Below are 19,686 nucleotides of genomic sequence, written 5' to 3' on the forward strand. Positions count from 1 at the left end.
TTGGTTATGAAAATTAGGAGCTATTTTATTGATTTACTCGAGGCATTTATATTTGATAGTATTGCTTTACAATTTGTTTTTTCCCTACATTAACTTATGCAATTAATTTTTTATTTTTAATTTTTAGTTTGCCACTGTATATAAGGCAAAAGACAAGAACACAGACAACATTGTTGCAATAAAGAAGGTAAGTACAGTTTTCAGATTTTTTTATAGTAATTTGGTACGACAAAACCTCTGTATTGCTGAAAAAAGGGAAAGCATATTGTCAAGGCTTGTTGTCTTGCACTAATTAGTAAAGGGATAATTAGCAAGAAATTCAATTTAAGGGGAAAACCAACACTTATACTGAATCAGAGGAGAGTGCATTTTTGACACGTGGCCTCTGGTAGAGGCATTGCAATGAGCATACAAAAGTTAACAAGATTGGCAAATAACTACCAGGCTTTGTCAACACTTTAAAGCAGGGATGTTGAATTGGATTTCCCAGGGCAATGCCTTCAGCAATGAACTAATGAACGGATATCACCTATTTTGAGTTAGAACAGGTGCAGTGTTTGTCAATGTTCCTTCTGTCTGTAAAGATCAGGAGCCTGCATTGGGAAGCTGAGTAGAAAATGAAATTTTAATGCATACATGTGTGTAGTGATTCACTTTTTTATAGCAAGAATGCAGAGCGACAACATGAAAACAAAGTGAACAATTCGAAAGAGAGTTCAGTGGTATTATGCAGAATGCCCTACCATCAGCAGCCTGGGGTTTCCCATTGTCCAGAGCTGAATTGCACCAGTTATGTAAGTACTGTGGCTACACGAGCAAGTCAGAAGTTAGGAATTCTGAGTTAAGAAATCCACTTCCTGTCTCCACAAAACTGGTCCACCATCTATAAGGCATAAATTGATTGACCATTTTCCCCTTGCCTAGACGGATACAGCTCCAACAACACCTGAGAAGCTTGACACCAACGAGGACAAAACAGCCCACTTCAAGTCAGAGATGAAGAAAACGGAAACGGACTCTTCAGTCCAACTCATCCACGCTGACCAGATATCCCAACCTAATCTGGTCCCACTTGCCAGCACCCGGCCCATTCCCTCCAAACCCTTCCTATTCATATACCCAATCAGATGTCTTTTAAATGTTGCAATTGTATAGCCTCCTTCACATCCTCTGGCAGCTCATTTGTGAAAAAGTTGCCCCTTGGGTCTCTTTTATATCTTTCCTCTCTCTTACCCTAAACCTTTGCCCGGTTGCCAACTTATTCATCACCTTAAAGATTCTCTCCCCCATCACTAACTCAGCGGTAATATGCACGATTTAACGATGCACTGCAGTAATTCATCAAAGATGTTTGACAACATCTTACCAAGTCTGCAAATCTACCTTATAGATGGGTAAGGGCTGCAGATGTATAGTAACTCAATTACCTGCAATTACCCTTCCAAACCACAGGCCATTCTGACTTGGGGCTATAGCACCAATTCTTTGCTGTTAGTGGGCAAAATCCTGTAAATCAGTTCATAATGGTAATGTAGGTATATCTATATCACATGGACTGTAGCCATTCATGATTACGATTCACTATCACACCTCTGTAAATTCACTGAAGTAACAAATGTTGGTCTAGCCAGCAACACACCTTCTCTGAATGAATGAAAATAAGAGCACAGGGACATAAATTGTTGAAGATAGCAGGACAAGTTGTGAAAGCAGTAAATAAAGCATTATGGTGGGGGGATCCAAGATGGTGGTGATCTAGGAAGATTGCGTTGCAGAGCTCCACACCACATCGCAAGCGGGCAAAGTCCGAACTCACCGTACCTGGACCATTGCAATATCCTGGGACTCTGGAAAGGTCCTGGAGTTCCAGGAAACTGTCAGAAAGCAACTTAACCTCAGTTTTTGCTGTCCAGGGATGCCGAAGAAGGAAAGCGGTACATCCGAGGATGGGCCTGCAGCCCAGCCTGCAAGATCCACGGACTCTATTTCCTACTAGGTCCTGGTAAAGGAGTTTGTGAAATCTCGCAAGATGTTGGGGAAGCAGGTAGAGGGGAAGCTGGTCCTGATCTCTACTATGCTGCAGAATCATGAGCAGCAGCTGGGAGACCTGGAGGAGAAGTCAAATAAGGTAGAATACGGGGTCACAGTGGTGGAAGCTGATACCAATATCTCCAAGGATAAGATCCAGGCCCTGGAGACACATATCTATAAGTTGCTTGACCTGGTTGATGATCTCGAACAGGGGCATGAGAAAGAATACTCGGATCGTCGGTTTGCTGGAGGGTAAGGAAGTTGAGCGACTGGTGGAATTTATTAAGGACTGGTTGACAAAATTCCCTAACTTGGAGGCTGGAATGAGAAGCTTGAAGATTGGGGGTGGGCTCACCAGGTCACGGCGCAGAGGTGAGGTCTGGACCAACATCCTCATCTTGGCTTAGTGTGGTTTCATCACCATAGAGATAAGGAAAGAATCATGGAAGCTTCCAGAATCATGGGGAAGAGTCCGACGGCCCTAGTTTAAGATGGCTCTAAGATCATGTTCTTCCAGGACTTTTCAGTGGCGGTGATCTGGAAAGGAAGATCGTATGACAGCATGAAGAAAAGCTTGAGGAAGCTCGGTATCAGGTACTCTTTGAAGTATCCGGTGGTGCTTCGGATGACCTTAAATGGATCTATACATCTCTTTGACATGTCGGAGAAGGCAAGAGATTTTGTGGGCAAATTACCTTAATCTGAACAATTTAGTGTGTACAAATAGAAGTGTTGTTTGGGTATGTCTCTACCTTTTTCTAAAAAAAAAGAGATCCATTCGGGTCTTTCTTTTTGTGTTTTTAATTGATAACAATCTGGTCTAAGCTATGCTCGGGAATGGTTCTGCTGTCTGCGTTGAATTCTGTGCTCTCACAGACAGCAAAGGAGGAGCTTACTTTTTGCAGAACAAAGATTATATGAGCACGGTGACAAACCGGGCAAGTATGTAGCGTATCTCGCCAGGAAAAGGAGTGCCCCTCAAGCCATTACACCGTTTAGAGAAGTCCGGGAACCTAACGTGATTCCAGAGATTTTACTCTGAATTATACCAATCTGAGAGTTGTAAGGAGGGGCAGGCCAAGATGGAGTCCTTTTTCAAGGATCTGGAGCTCCCGAGTGTGATCCCCAAACAAGTCTTTTCTCAGTGCACCCTTATTGGAGCAAAATGTGCATGACACTGTGAAGCAGCTTCAGAGTGGAAAGTTGCCCGGTCCTGACGGACTTCCCAGCAAATTCAATAAGGGATTTATAAACATACTGTCAGGCCCGATGCTAAACATGTTCAATGGCTCGTATAGTCATGATCGTCTTCCCCCATCTCAGAGAGGCCAATATTCTTTAAAAAGGGAAGATCCTGGAGGATTGTGCTTTTTACAAGCCCACTTCATTCTTAAATATTGACTATAAAATCCTCTCTAAGACTCTTGCGTTAAGGCTGGAAACTGTGTTACCTTCTTTTGTTAAAGAGGACCAGACAGGCTTCATAAAGGGCTGCAGATCCTCCAATAATGCTAGGAGGCTGCTGATTGTAATTTAAGCGTGCCAACAACAGTCAATACAGGGATTGGTGATTTCTGCAGATGCAAAGAAGACATTTGACTGAGTTGAGTGGCCGTACCTTTTTTTTTATATTCGACGGCAGTTTGGGTTGGACGAAGCCTTTATTAGATGGGTAAAGGTTCTCTCCGGTGACCCCCTCGCTGCGGTCACCAATTGGGTATGATCAAACAATTTTAGCATATTTACTGACAGCTGACAGGACTGTCCCCTTTCACCACTGCTTTTTACGTTAGTGATTGAACCATTGGCGGAGGCCATTAGTAGGGATCCCAATATATCGGCTCCAGAAATTGGGTCAAAATTACATAAGATTTCATTGTATGCAGATGATTTCCTTTTTTTTGTCAATCCAGCAGTTTCAGTACCTCACCTGATGCAATGCATCAGCTCGTTTGGCACCTTTTTGAGGTACAAGATTAATATTGCAAAATCAAAGACTATACCGCTGGGTGGTGTTGGGAAGGTGCTAGGTCTTGAGGGCAAATCTCAATTCCCATTTAAATGGTTGCTGGGGGTTTTATGTATTTGGGCATATTCATCACTCCAGTTCTTGATCGGTTGTTTGAAGCTAATTTTTTTTAAAGTTATTCAACAAAATCAAACAAGACCTTCAAAGATAGGAGCGCTTCTGGTCTCATGGTTAGGTCCCATAGCTCTTAAGATGAATATTCTCCCCCGTTTGTTGTACCCTATACAGATGCTCCCCCTGATTTTCGAAAAGCAAACGTTCAGGAAACTGGCTGGTTCACCTTTTTTATTTGGCATCGTAAGCGGCCCCTTATTAAATTAGCTAAACTGCAATTGCCTCACGGGGGGGAGTGGATCTCCTGGACATTAAAAACTATCAACTAAGCTCACTTTTATCTTACATGAGTGTTTGGGCTTGTGGGGACCCTTTTTTTTTCAATTTCGATATCAAAGCCTCTCTGGCAAAGTGCCCCTTTAATAGTTTGCTGTTTTTGGACAAAATGAGGACAGTTAAGGAATAATGCCATAACTCAATAGTTATCAGTCCTGTTAAAGCATGGAGGGCAATTCAGCGGAGGGAAGGCAATATTGCTAAAACATCTTTTCTTCCACCTATAGTAGGTATGATGGGGTTTCAACCAGGAATGATGGATTCAGGATTCAAACATTGGGCAGCTGGGGGGGGTGTCTTGCATGGGTAGTTTATATGAGAGAGACATAATGATGTCTTTTGATCAGTTAGTGTGGAAATATGAGCTATCAAGCAGGAACTTCTTTCATTTCTTCAAGTTCAGGATTTTATTGAAAAAAAATTTCACTTTTGACAACCCTACAAATCCAACATAGAGAGGAGGGTACTCAGTGCTAAGAGTACACTTTCTGTCAGCACTTTATATCATCAATTGGAGGACGGCCCCTCAGATGAGTTCAGTAGACTTTGCAGGGTGTGGGAAAGAGAGCTTGCCATTGAGGTCTCCTCAGAGGCGTGGGAAGCTATTTGGGAAAACGCAAGAAAGATATCAATTTGCACTAGGAGCCATGCTTTATAGGTGAAGATTCCCTACAGGCTCTGGATCATTTGTCAAAATTTAAACCAGGGCTATCTTCAACATGCCCCAAGTGTAAGGTTGGTATGTGAACTCTTACCCATTGTCTCTGACACTGTGGTAGGCTTCAAACATACTGGAGTGCTGTGGTGGGTGCAATGGCAAGGTGTTTGGGTGTAAGAGTGGAGAAGGACCCGATCTCTCCTCTTGGCCTGCCTGGAGTATTCCCTGTAGATGTGCATAAGAAAAAGCTTTTCAACATCCTCACTTTCTGCACAAGAAAGAATAGCTTGTTAGTTTGGGTGTCTGAAAATCTCCCGGGCCTGTCAGATTGGCATAAGATCGTTATGGAGCATATCCCCTTGGATTTTCTTACAAGTATGGTACACCACAAAACTGAGAATTCCTATAAGACATTGCAGCCCTTTTTGGAATACCTGGAGACAGAGATTTGTCTACTACACCAGTAAGGGCTTTTATATAGCTGTAACTATTGTGCTTTACAATACCCAGAGGGGGAGAAAATGAGGTCTGCAGATGCTGGAGATCAGAGCTGAAAATGTGTTGCTGGAAAAGCACAGCAGGTCAGGAAACGTCGAATTTCCTGTTCCTTGGATGCTGCCTGACCTGCTGTGCTTTTCCAGCAACACATTTTCAGCTCTAATACCCAGAGGGGGACCTGCAAACATATTCATATGTGAAAAGTAAAGCTCTCAATGTTTGAGAGTAGGTGTTTTGTTTTACTGAGCTGTATTATTATTATTTATTCGTTTGTTTATTATTTATTTAAGTAGTTAGTTGGGATTTTTAGAATTATTTTTATATATATTTATACATTTGTACATGGGTTTTTGAACTTTAAATCTTCCTTTGTATTGTTTTGAATTGTATTTTGTATTTGTAATATTAAAAATCTGTTTTTCAATAAAAATACATTTTTTTTAAAAAAAAGCGTTATGGACTTTATCTGTGGATATATAGAATTCAAAAGCAAGGAAGTTAACTTGAACGTGTATAAAACATTGATTTGGCCTCAAGTAGAGTTTTACCCAAAGAATCCAATTCTAGTCACCAAATTTCAGGAGTGATGTGAATACATTCGAGAGAGTGCAGAAAAGATTGACCAGCGTAGTAGATGAGGAACTCCAATTCTATAGAAACATTAGAGACATTAGGGCAGTCTTATAGAGTCATAGTCATATAGCGTGGAAACAGACACTTCAGTCCAAACAGCCCACGCTAAACATAATCCCAAACTAAACTAGTCCTACCTGCCTGCTCCTGACCCATACCCCTCCAAACCTTTCCTATTCATGTACTTGTCCAAGTTTCTTTTAAGACACCTACCATTAACCCTATCTACCCCACTCATGATTTTATAAACTTCTCTAAGACCATAAGACATAGGAGCAGAAATTAGGCCATTCAGTCCTGGCTGTGAAGCTCATGCTCGAAACATTGATAACAATTCCTGAAGAAGGGCTTATGCCCGAAACGTCGATTCTCCTGCTCCTTGGATGCTGCCTGACCTGCTGCGCTTTTCCAGCAACACAATTTTCAGCTGTGAAGTTTATCAACCCCATTCTCCTGCTTTCTCCCTGGAACCTTTGATTCCCTTGATACTCAAAATCTATCTATCTCGGTCTTAAATATCCTCAATGACCTGGCCTCCACAGCCTTCTGTGGCAATGAATTCCATAGGTTCATAATTCTCTGGCTGAGGAAGATTTTCTTTAAGTCCATTCTTAAAACGTCTTCCCTTTACTCTAAGGTTATGCCCTTGGGTCATAATCCCTCCTACTAATGAAAACATATTCCCAACATCTTCTGTGTCCAGGCCATTCAGTATTCTGTATGTTTCAATTAGATTCCCCCCTCATCCTTCTAAACTCAGAGTATAAACCCAGAGTTTTCAATTGTTTCTCATATGTTTTAATTCCTGAGACCACCTCTGAACTCTCTTCAGGGCTAGTGCATCCTTCCTGAGATATGGGGCCCATAACTGCATATAATACTTCAGATGTGGTCTGCCCAGAGCCTTGTAGAGCCTCAAGTAAATCCCTGTTTTTATATTCAAGTCCTCTCAAAATGAATGCCATCATTGCATTTGCCTTCCTAACTATTCACTCAACCTGCAAGTTTACTTTGAGAGAATCCTGGAGGTGTACTCCCAAGTCTCTTCCCACTTCAGACTTATGAATTTTCTCCCCATTGAGAAAATAGTCCATACCCCTCTTTTTCCTACAAAAGTGACCTCGCACCTTCCCATATTGTACTCCATCTGCCACTTCTTTGCCTATTCTCCTAACCTGTCCAAATCCTTCTGCAGTCTCCCCACCATCTCAATGCTACCTGTCCTCTACCTATCTTTGTATCAACTGCAAACGTAGCCAGAATGCCCTCAGTTCCTTCATCTAGATCGTTAATGTATAAAGTGAAAAGTTGTGGACACAATACTGAGCCTTGCAGAACACCATGTCACCAGCTAATATCCTGAGAAGGACCCTTTAATTCATGCTGTCTACTTTCTGCCAGACAGCCAAGCTTCTATCCATTCTAGCAACTTATCTCTGACACCATGGCCCTTATCTTACTCGTAGCCTCCTGCGCAGCACCTTGTCAAAGGCCGCCTTGAAGTCTGGGTCGATAACATCCATTAGCTCGTTACTTACTCAAAGAATTCCAGCAGATTTATCAGGCATGATAAAACCATGCTGACCATCCTTCCCAATGGATTTCAGGATCTTACATATGACTGACTTTAGGGTAATCGGTCTGTAATTTTCCGTCTTTTGCCTTACTCCTTTTTAAATAGGAATGTCATATTAGCAATTTTCCAATCCTCTGGGATCCTCTCTGATTCCTGCAATTTCCTGAAAGATCACTGCTAACGCCTCTGCTATCTCTTCAGCTATCTCCCATAGTCAGTCTGGTCCAGATGATTTATCCTCCTTCAAGCCATTCAGTTTTTCTAGCACCTTTTCTTTGGTGATGGCCACCCTACTCAGCTCTGCCCCCTCACACTCTTGAATATTTGGGCTATTACTCGTCTCTTTCACTGTGAGGGTGACACAAAGTAATTATTCAGTTCCTCAGCCATTTCCTTGGTCCCCACTACTATTTCTCCAGCATTATTTTCCAGTGTCGTCTTTTGCCCTTTATCTGAAGAAATTCTTATAATCTTCCTTTGTATTACTGGCAAGCGTACTGTCATATTTCATTTTCTCCCTCTTATCTTTGTTGCCCTCTTGTCTTTGTAAGCTTCCCAATCCTCTGGTTTCCTACTGCCCTTCACCAAACTATATGTTTTTATGCTCTCCCTGGTCAGCCATGGTTGCCTCATCCTCCCTGTACCATGCTTCCTTTTCCTTGGAATGAATCTCTGCTGTGTTTCCTGAATTACTACCAGAATCTCCTGCGATTGCAGTTCCACTATTTTGCCTACAAGGCTCCTCTCCCAGTCAGTTCTATCCAACTTCTCTCTCATGCCTCTGTATTTGCCTTTATTCAGCTGTAATACCGTTACCTCTGATTCTATCTTCTCCCTCTCAAATTGCAGAGTAAATTCAATCATGTTATGATGACTGCCTCCTCAGGGTTCCTTCACCCAAGCTTTTTTATCAAGTCTGCCTCCTTGCACAACATTAAATCCGGTATTGCCTGTTCCTTTGTGGGCTCCACCACAACCTGCTCCAAAAAGCCACCTTACAGATATTCCAAATTAATTTTCTTGCAATCCACCACCAATCTGATTTTCTCCTTCCAACTGCATGTAGAAATCCCCCTTGATCACTGTAACTTTGCCTTTCCTACACATCTTTTCTATCTCCTGATGTGTCTTGCGCCCAAGCTCCTGACTACTCTTTGGAGGCCTGTACATAGCTCCAACTATGTTTTTTTTTACCTTTTGCGGTTCCATGAGGGATCTAGATGTAACAGGGAGAATCTATTCCAACTTGTGGAAGGATTGAGAATCAGGCAGCTGGTATGTCTGAGAGGGGCAAACAAGGAAAGGACCCCATGGCAAGGAATCATAGACAAAGTTAGATTAATTGGAGTTGAAACATTGGTTCTTACTCTAGCACAGAGAAAAGAGCTAGTTTGTTGAATGCCTGGTAAGTGGTTAAAGTCTTTTCTTAAATGTAATTTCATATGCAAATTGGTAAAGTTTATAAAATATATAAAACGCAACATAAATAGTGAAAATATATTAACAATTAAAACTCATTAAAGATCAAGAGTTGACCGATGGGGTGGTAATTGGCTGGTGTTGGTTTTGTCCTTCCTTTTATATACGGGGCATACTTTAGTAATTTTCCACATTGTTGGGTAGATGGTAGTGTTGTACTGGAAGAGCTTGGCTAGGGGAGCAGCAAGTTCTGAAGCACAAGTCTTCAGTACTGTTGCCGAAGTCTTCATGTGGAGGGAATGAAGACTGGTATTTGTAATACTGGAAACCACTGGAGGAGGCAGAGGTAACTGTTCACTTGGCACTTCTGCTGAAGATTGCTGCAAAGGCTGCAGCCTTGACTTTTGCACTGATGTATTGGGCTCTTCCTTCATTAAGGGTAGGGATATTTGTGGAGCCTCCACCTCCAGTGAGTTGTTGAATTGTCCTCCTCCATTCACTACTGGATGTGGCAGACTACGGAGCTTAGATCTGCTCTGTTGATTGTGGAATCATTTAGCTCTCTATCACTTGCTCTTTATGCTGTTTGGCATGCAAGTAGTCCTACTTGGTAGCTTCACCAGGTTGACACCTCATCCTCAGGTGTGCCTGGTGCTGTTTCTGACATTTAATCCTGCGCTCTCCATTGAACCAGGGTTGATCCCCTGGCTTGATGGTAATGGCTGAATGAGGATGCCAGGCCATGAGTTTGCAAATTTTGCTAGAGTATAATGTTGCTGTTGATGACCCATAGCGCCTCATAGATGTCCATTCTTGAGTTGCTAGATCGTTTCTAAATCTGACCGATTTAGCATAGTGATAGTGACACAAAACATCATGGAGGGTTATTCTCAGTGTGAATGCAGGACTTTGTCTCCACAAGGACTCTGCAGTGGTCACTCATGCCAGTAATTATCTGCAGCTGGTAGATTGGTAAGAATTAGGTCAAATATATATTTCCCTCATCTTGGTTCCCTCATTACCTGCTGCAGACCCAGTCTAGCAGCTATGTCCTTGAGGATCTGACCAGCCCGATCAGTAGCGCTGATGCCAAACCATTTTTGGTGGTTGTTGAAATCCCCCACTCAGTACATTTTGGACCCCTGCCATCCTTAGTGCTTCCTTCAAGTGTTACTCAACATAGTGGAGTACTGATTCATCAGCTGAGGGAGGGTGGTATATGGAATCAGCAATAGTCTTCCTTATTCATGTTTAACCTGAAGCCTTGAGACTTCATGGGGTCTTGAGTCAATTTTGAGGGCAACTCCCTCCTGACTGTTGGGCTGCCTCTTCTACTGGGTCTATCCTGCCAGTGGGACAGGACATATCCAAGGATGGTGATGGTGATGTCTGGGATATTATCTCTAAGGTATGCTTCCACAAGTGTAACTGTCAGGCTGTTGCTTGACTAGCCTTGAGACAGCTCTCCCAATTTTGGTACTAGCCCCCAGGTGATGATAAGGAGAATTTTATAGAGTTACAGGGCTGCGCAGTTGTCTGTTCTAGTGCCCAGGTCGATGCCAGGTGATCCATCCAGTTTTATTTCTTTGAGACTTTGGAGTGATTGATACAACTGAATGGCAAATGCATTCCTAAAGTTCTGGAAGATCCTGCTGTAATCCTCTACCTTTTTAATCTTTCTTCCAACAAAAATTGAACCCTGATTGAAGACATTGTTGAAAAAGTGTTTACTGAGAGGGTCTATTAACAAAAAAAAAGTTTTAAATTGAGTTTTGAAGGGGAGGAGAGCCTTTCCCTGAGTTTCAGGGATGGAGTCAGAAAATCTGCACTTGCTAGAGAAGTTCCTAGTTTCTGAATGTTTTTGGTACAGATTCCAGAATCTGCAATAATTGACACAGTATAGGAGCAAATATGACCTTGTAGATCCACTGTGGAAAGTACACAAAGTTTCTGTGAACCTGTTTGGGACCTGGTATGTAGTTTGCCTACCTACAAGTTTTCTAGAGTTGGTGTAGTATTCACTAGCAACCTTTTTTTAAAAAAAATGGAAAACCACAATTGCAATCCTTAAAGCAGAAAATTCACAGAGGATTAGTTTCGTATTGGAAGTATCATAAATTTGTCAGCAACATTGTAATGTTACAACAAAATACTTCTCTGCTTAAAATCACATCATTTTCTACATCTGTATTTGCCTCCAGATTAAAGTTGGTCACAGATCTGAAGCTAAAGATGGTAAGTAGTGAAATCTTCTATTTGGTTAAGACTTGCAGGTCCTTTTACAGTGGGTAGAGGCTTTCTCGAAATAATTAGACATTTCAGTAGGGAAGGCAACAGTAACCTGGTCAATCTTTAAGATATTTAGGCTATTAAACATGGAAACAAAAAACATAGGCGCAATAGTAGTCCATTCAGCCTTCAAGCTTGTTCTGCCATTCAGTATGATTATGGTTGATCATTGAGCTGAATATCCTAATTCTACCCCCTGCTCTCCCCATAGCCCTTGATCATTTTAGTCAAAAGCTATTTCTACCTTCTTCTTGGAAATACAATGTTTTGGCCGCAGCCATTTTTGTACTAGTATCACAGGCTCACCACTGTCAGAGTGAAGAAAGTTCTCCTCTCAGTTTAAAGATAAGGGATGAACCTTTTAGGATAATGACCCCATTTCGGATGATGACCACATTTCTGAATTGCCACCCACCACCACCACCACCATTAGGAATATTCTTCCTGCATCTAACCTGTCTAATTTTGTTAGAAATGATAGATTTCTGTGAGAGAGCCCTCATTCTTAACTCCAGTCAATACAGTCCTAATTGACTCAATCTCTCCTCATATTCTTATTCTCCTCTTCCCATATTCCCCAAAAAATCATTAACACATAATGAACGAAAACAATTGTTACTGGGGAGTGAGGAATTAAATGTTTTTTATTGGTAGTTGGGAGCAAGTTACAACTACAGTAAGCGATGCCTTGTCACATTTGCCTGTAATAAACTACTCTGTATTCTATATTCAAATAATTGAGCTAATTTCAAATTTTTATGGCTCACATTTATCAAAGTGTAAGTTAAAGATTTGTTTTGCAAGTGGCACTTGATAATTACAGCTATAGACAGTATTAGCAAAGTAAAGTTGTTATATACTTTGAGAAAACAGATCAAATCAATAGTACTGTAGTCTCCTAAACCTAACTTTCAAGTCAACAAACTACCCATTGTTTGCTATTCTTACTAATGGAAATTGATGTACGTTTGAAGGAATTTGAGCCAGTTACAGAAATTTAATTTATTACCATGATTCATGATTCTTTTTCTTAACTCGTAATGATCTGTTGTTCTAGGTATTAATAGAACAGCCCTCCGAGAAATCAAGTTGTTGCAGGAACTCAGTCACCCAAATATCATAGGAGTAAGTAGGAAAGAGTATTTTCAAAATTATTTGTATCAGTAATTTTTTGAACTTGAGTAGGGAAAACTAGGAAGTGAAGAGAATTGAACTGATCACTATAAACTAGTCTGAACTGTTAATGATTAAATTTACAACCAAAGAAAGGGAAGTGTTCAAAATAATTAGAGTACAGTGCAAAGTCATTACGTACTTGTAGAAGGTAAAGGCACCAATTATGTAATTCACCAACCATATTTGTCAAATGAATAGAGTTGGAGATTTTGAGAAATAGGGAGAGGCTGAACAGGCTGGGGTTGTTTCCCTGGAGCGTTGGAGGCTGAGGGGTGACCTTATAGAGGTTTACGACATTATGAGGGGCATGGATAGGATAAATAAACAAAGTCTCTTCCCTGGAGTTGGTCAGTTCAGAACTAGAGGGTATAGGTTTAGGGTGAGAGGGGAAAGATGTAGAAGAGACCTAAGGGGCAACTTTTTCACGCAGAGGACGGTACGTGTATGGAATGAGCTGCCAGAGGATGTGGTGGAGGCTGGTACAATTGCAACATTTAAAAGGCATTTGGATGGGTATGTGAATAGGAAGGGGTTGGAGAGATATGGCCTGGGGGCTGGCAGGTGGGACTAGATTGGGTTGGGATATTTGGTCGGCGTGGATGGGTTGGACCGAAGAATTTGTTTCCATGCTGTACCTCTCTCTGACTCTGATTTTATTAAGCTAAAAGATCATGTTTACACAAATGCAAGCGAAAGTGTGAGCCCAACAGAATGGAAGAGCTACAAAAGCAATAAAACAAAAAGTAATGAGTTGGGTAAAGGGATTATGAAAACTATCCAAGAACATATCAAACTATGGCAGGTTTAAATTATTATTTACATTGAGAAGGAACATTAAAAGTAAATTGAGCCAATTTAGGTTGGATACATGTAAGGCTATAATGGTAACGGGGAAGTAGCAGGCTTGTTAGAAAAGTGCTTTGTGCCTTTTTTCAGGGTGGATGATGACAAAATATTAGTGATGTAAGAGGACCTAAGGATATATTTATAAGTAACCTTTGGACATAGGTTGGTAATTGTTTGGGAACTAGGAAAGACAGTATGTATCAGGATAAAATTCTTTCAATTAACTTGATGTGATTGATGTTCCTGAAAGTTTCTGATTTGGTTTCTCAACTTGTGTGTTGTTTATATAGATGGGTAAAGAATAGTTTATCCAGTTTTCAGATCACACCAAGGTGGACTTGTTGGGCCGAAGGGCCTGTTTCCACACTACAAGTAATCTAATCTAATCAAGATGTTTCATTATTTAGAGAGTTTATTTATATTGCCTGAAAGTGGACTTTGGAATCACTTTTAACTAGTAGTATTTCATTTACTGAATCTTCAGCTAAGTAATACATAAATATGCAGCAATTCTGTATCTATTCCTGTTAATACAGGGAGACTAACTGTAAAACCAAACGCTTCAAACACATTACTGTGTTAGACCAAGTACCATCAGTCAAAAGAATCGAATTTGACAGGAGCAGTAGAATTTTTCAAAAACTGTGTTTCTATGATTAAATAGGTTAAAAATGTAAGTGTTCCTACTTACCAATTCATATTATCCAGTAATGCTGAATTTAGTAAATTCTGGAGCCACATAGATTTAAACTTATAGTGAGAGATAATAATATCTTGATTTCCTTTACAGAGTTTAACACTCAAATGAAAAATGGAATGCTGAATTTTGTAATTTTTTTTCTGTAGCTCCTTGATGCATTTGGCCATAAATCCAACATCAGTCTTGTTTTTGATTTTATGGAGACCGATTTAGAGGTAATATTTGGCATAACTGTCACTTTCTGGATTGTATAGCTTAAATGCTGAAGGAAACCAGTTGCTATTATGATTGTCATTATAAAAGTTCATTTTTAACTGCTCTTTCAACAAATGTAGGTAATAATAAAAGATACCAGCCTCGTGCTGACTCCTGCTAACATAAAAGCATATATGTTAATGACGCTCCAGGGTCTAGAATATCTTCACTTACACTGGATTCTACATAGGGTAAGTTTTATTGCTCTGTGAATGTTTTACCTGTATATCTTGACACAATGTATTCCACTCACTTAAAATCCCTTCTAAATTCTTCTAAATTCTAAATTTTGAGAGAGAGATTAGTGTAACATTACAATATTGTATGTACTTTATTGTAACATTAGTCCTGTTATTTGCAGTATTGTTGTATGCTGTCTTTGGGGAACCCTGCATCCATCCATTTCCCTTTTTAAAACAAAAGGCAATGAAAATAACCTCACCAATCAAGCAGGTTCAGAAGGGAAGAAGGAGCAAGTTCAGAAAGCACTCTGCAAATATTGGCAAATTCATCACTGTGGAGCAGACTTGAAAGCTTTCCATCTTGTGCAAGAGAATGCAAAGTTGACAACGTTCAAATTCCAGCACATTTCCTTTATGTTTGCAGATGATACAAAACATAATAGAAAATATTGAGGAGGATAATAGAATTCAAAGGAGCATTGATTGATCAAGTGGACAGGCTGATGCAATTTAATGTAGATACGAGTGAAACTGTGCATTTTGAAAAAAAAAATGAGATGAAATATAGTCTAAATGATATTCAGTTATGAGGGGATTCAAGGATAGAGAGATATGGGGATGCAAATTCACAAATCCTTGAAATAGCAGGTCAGGGTAGTAAGACAATTAAAAAAGCTTGAGAGATATTTGGCTTTGTAAATAGTGAAAAATAAAGCCACATGCTCAACCTTTACAAATTAATGGTTAGCCATTCAACTGAAGTATTATATACAAGTCTGGGCACTGTACTTCAGGAAGAATATTAAAACATTGGAGAGATCTTCGAGGTGTTTGGCAAAATAGTAATAGTCATGAGGGACTTCAACTTTCTGGAGAGTTTGGGAAACATGAGATTGTTTTCTATGGAGCAGAGAAGATGATGTAATATTATGTATACAAAATTGGGGTGTCTTGGTAAAACAGGTGGGGAAAAGAACTGTTTCTCACAAGCTGATATTAAAATATTATTGATTTAAGCTAATTGGCGCAAGAACAAAGGGGCAGTGAGGAGAAACTATTTCAAACTAGGAGTGCATTACCTGAAAGGGTGATTCAACCAGATACCATCTAATCTAATGAGGTCAGAATCACATTGTATCCAGGACAAGTAAGGAAAGTTCACGTTCTGTAAATAATAGTCTAAATTCTTCAATTGCGTTAAAGCAAATTCTTGTTGAAGAAATACCTGCTCTAGCAGAATTGACTAGTGTGGTTTGGGTAAAAAATGAGGTCTGCAGATGCTGGAGATCACAGCTGAAAATGTGTTGCTGGTTAAAGCACAGCAGGTTAGGCAGCATCCAAGGAACAGGAAATTCGACGTTTCGGGCATAAGCCCTTCATCAGGTGGTTTGGGATTGAATTTGATCATTTTTTCAAAGAGCTGACTCTGAAACAGTAAGTCAAATAATCTTCCTGTATGTTGTAAAATTCTAGAATTTCTTATATAGTTTGAACATTCTATATTTCAAATATCCATACCTGCATATCCTCCTTCTTCTCCAAGTAAACAGTTCATGAGCTTTATTACGATCTGTACAAAATTTCCTTTCTGCTTTAACATTACTGTTCTACATTAGCAATTAGTTTTGAAATAATTAGGTTGTTTTTGATCTACATTGCTGACTTCTATAATTTTTTGCATATGGGTAGTAGTTATGATACATTCATTTAAATACATTTTTCAGGATATGAAGCCCAACAACTTATTAGTGGATGAGAATGGAATTCTCAAACTTGCTGATTTTGGTTTAGCCAAGTCATTTGGAAGTCCCAACAGGGTGTATACTCATCAAGTAGTAACAAGGTAACGTGCATAAGAGAATGTTTGAAAACCACCTGACTGAGTAGATTTAAATGAAGCAAGCTGCATATTTTCTGAAGTTTGACTCAGTGCTAGAACATGCATCAAGCCCACTGATGTTTTGTATCAAAATTTTATCCAGCTTAGAAGAGAGGCGTTGTTTCCAAATTAATCACCTGATTTCCTTCTGTATTGTATAGTGATGTAGCACAATCAAGATGAGAAGAAATTTCCTCCTTTGCTTGGTGATATTGCAAATAATATTATAGTACTGGAAATAACACCAAGTTAGCGAGTATGTGAAATATGAAATGTACATTTATTTTTGGTATTCCGTCTATTCCAGAAAAATGCCATACTTTATATTGTTCTGTTTTTGAAAATTGTGGCTTAATGTAACTTAATCAGTATAAATGGTGTGACACTCATTTAATGATACTTTTTAAAAATGGATTTTAAACTTTTGAAGCAACATTTTCCTAAATAGTACTGCTGATGTGCTTGTTTGGATTCAGTTTGAGTTTTTAAAATTTGTGTTCTTGAATTATGATGACAAAATTAACTAGCCATGACAAATGCTTACAACTAGATGCATTGCTTTTTGATTTTATAATAAATCTATTTTGCGGCGCGGGCGGGTGGATATAGGAAGAGGTCTAGATATTTTTTCTGTTCTCCATTAAATTTTGCTCTCTGGTGATTCTACTTTTCAATTTATTAAAGTATGTTTTTATTAAAATTTATTGTTTTATTTCAGGTGGTACAGATCACCAGAGTTGTTATTTGGAGCCAGAATGTATGGAGTTGGAGTAGACATGTGGGCAGTTGGTTGTATATTAGCTGAGCTGCTACTTAGGGTAAGTGCTAATGAATCAGCTAAATTGGGTATTTTGAAACATTACATTTTAAGATGAAAGTCGCTTTCCCCCAACATTTCTTCCAAGGAAGACTTGATTCTTCCTCACTGTATTATGTTGGTAGAGAGTGTGACACTGAAAGTATAAGAACATCAGCAGGAGTAGGGCTAAACTACATTACTCCTTAAGCCTCCTCCAATATTTAATACAATCATAGTTGATTTTCTGCCTCAACTCCACTTTTCTGCCTGCTCCTAACAGATCAAACAATCTTACTCCCAGCCTTGAATGCATTTAACAATGATGGAGGATGGAGAATTTGAAAATTCACAAATCTCTGAGTGAAGAAATTATGGGTTCATGTCTGTAGAGGACAGAATTCTAGGCTAACTAGAAAGAGCATTGGACAAATCAAATCTTTGGGAAGTCTCCCACGCTGCCACCATTTTATCCTATTCCCTTATTTCATTTCTTTTCTTCTAATTTTTTTTTGTTTGAGAACACTTTGCATTACTGTAAACAACTGGATTTTGTCCTTGGGAAGCTACTTATCGAATGACTGTACTTAAATGCTTTGGCTGCCACTTATTACTATTTTGCATACAATTTTCAATTTATTGATATATATATTTTACCAAGCACAGAAACTGAAAATATTAACCTTATTTTCTACCACAAATTTACTATACAATAATGATTAACAATAATCAATCACAAGAAAAAAACATCAATGTCATTTAGGTTTGGAGCATTTTAAGCTAAGTCAGTTAAAATTTATCAGGTAGCTATCATAATAAGAATTTAGCTGAAAGCATACTGTGTATCTGAACAACAAAAGTTTTGACCGGCTGTCCTGTGATTTTCAAGGTAATTATACTTTGTTATTGACCAGCTTTTAGCATTGAAATCTTTAGGTTGAAAATGGGTTCAACTCAAGTGAATCACTAGAGAATTAAAGTCTTTACCTGACCAAAGTGGAGCCATGTTCATAATTTCATGCAGTAGGGTGCAAACACTTAGGAAATGTTATGGTGGTGTTGCTGGCACCAGCAAGCATGTCCAGGTTGCAATGGTTATGGACTAAGCCAGATCACTCAAAATGTTTTTAAGCAGGCAGCTCAGACCATAACTTTGCAATTTGTTTCAGTAAGTGTACAGTGAAAATTACCTTATTAAGTTAAAATAGACAAAAATGTATTCACAAAAAAAGACAATGAAACACAAAGAACAGAATAAAAAAGCCCTACAGAACTCAACCTATCCAATGAGACTTCATTACGCTGTTCCAAATATACACAACAATCCCAAGAAGCAAACTCACTTTTAAAAAACAGTATAAATGGAACACATACTTACAGGTTGAAGTTGAAGGGCAGAAAAGAGAGGGAGAGTTTTCACACAGCTCCCTGTTGAACTTCCAACCAGTTCAAGACTGAATTAAAACTGCTTAGCTCAGCTGGAGCTGACCCTTTCATTATACAGGTCACTTCTGAAACATGACCACTTTGGCCTGAAGTCTCATCTGTTTACATATAAATAAAAGGCCTCTCAAAATCCTTTTTATCTCTATATTAAACCAGACTGATTGAAGCCCGACCTGGTTTATGCTCTTCTGAAATAAAATCAACGGCAGAGTCTCCTTGAGTCAAAGAACAGCTTTTAGGAAAAAAAGGGCTAGCTTTTTGACACAATTACAATGGCAGACTGGTTAGGAACAACCAAACCCTGACTGCACTCCTGTCATAGGATTGTTAAGGTCTGACATGGATGGTAGTCAGGCATACTGATCAAATGATATAGAACAGTGTACCCCAGCTTGTCCATGAAAATTCTATACCATTCAGAGGGAGCCAACTTAAAACATGATTATTTGAGCAGCTGAGACAGTGCAGTTGGATGTTTCACTTAGGAAAACTGTTGAATTTCCTTTGAATTCCAATGCTTTTCTCTAGCCTGTTATTTTAAAGGATACTGACTACAGTTCAGCTATATTCCTCTATGTTTCAAAAATAAGGCCTTAAAAAGAAAAAAAAGTATTTTATTGCCTTAAATGCCTCGTTTTTATTTTTCTACAGACACCATTTTTACCTGGGGACTCTGACCTAGATCAGCTGACAAAAATATTTGAAGCTTTGGGCACTCCAACAGAAGAACAGTGGCCAGTAAGTTATTTTGAATTTGAACATGGACATTTAATTTGAAGAATATGAATGAAACCTCTTTGTAGTAAATGGGGTCATAAGCCTGAGTTGTGTTGAGATTTTGTTAGACCGCTGCTTAAGAGTGGTGTATTTGCTTTGTACTCAT

The 19,686-nt window shown here is 39.3% G+C and overlaps 1 protein-coding gene across 1 annotated transcript in view; it reads left to right on the top strand.

Annotated features, from left to right (window-relative positions):
* cdk7 (cyclin-dependent kinase 7) overlaps positions 1–19,686 on the top strand; it is a 51,471-nt gene that overhangs the window by 14,865 nt on the left and 16,920 nt on the right. Inside the window, exons 2-9 of the mRNA XM_060843481.1 lie at positions 128–187; positions 11,436–11,469; positions 12,581–12,648; positions 14,392–14,460; positions 14,581–14,691; positions 16,407–16,525; positions 17,280–17,379; positions 19,455–19,541. Of these exons, the coding sequence (XP_060699464.1) occupies positions 128–187; positions 11,436–11,469; positions 12,581–12,648; positions 14,392–14,460; positions 14,581–14,691; positions 16,407–16,525; positions 17,280–17,379; positions 19,455–19,541 (648 nt within the window). The remainder of the gene's footprint in view (positions 1–127; positions 188–11,435; positions 11,470–12,580; positions 12,649–14,391; positions 14,461–14,580; positions 14,692–16,406; positions 16,526–17,279; positions 17,380–19,454; positions 19,542–19,686) is intronic.

The sequence above is a fragment of the Hemiscyllium ocellatum genome, chromosome 2 (genome assembly GCF_020745735.1).
Source record: "Hemiscyllium ocellatum isolate sHemOce1 chromosome 2, sHemOce1.pat.X.cur, whole genome shotgun sequence".
Classification (NCBI taxonomy): domain Eukaryota; kingdom Metazoa; phylum Chordata; class Chondrichthyes; order Orectolobiformes; family Hemiscylliidae; genus Hemiscyllium; species Hemiscyllium ocellatum.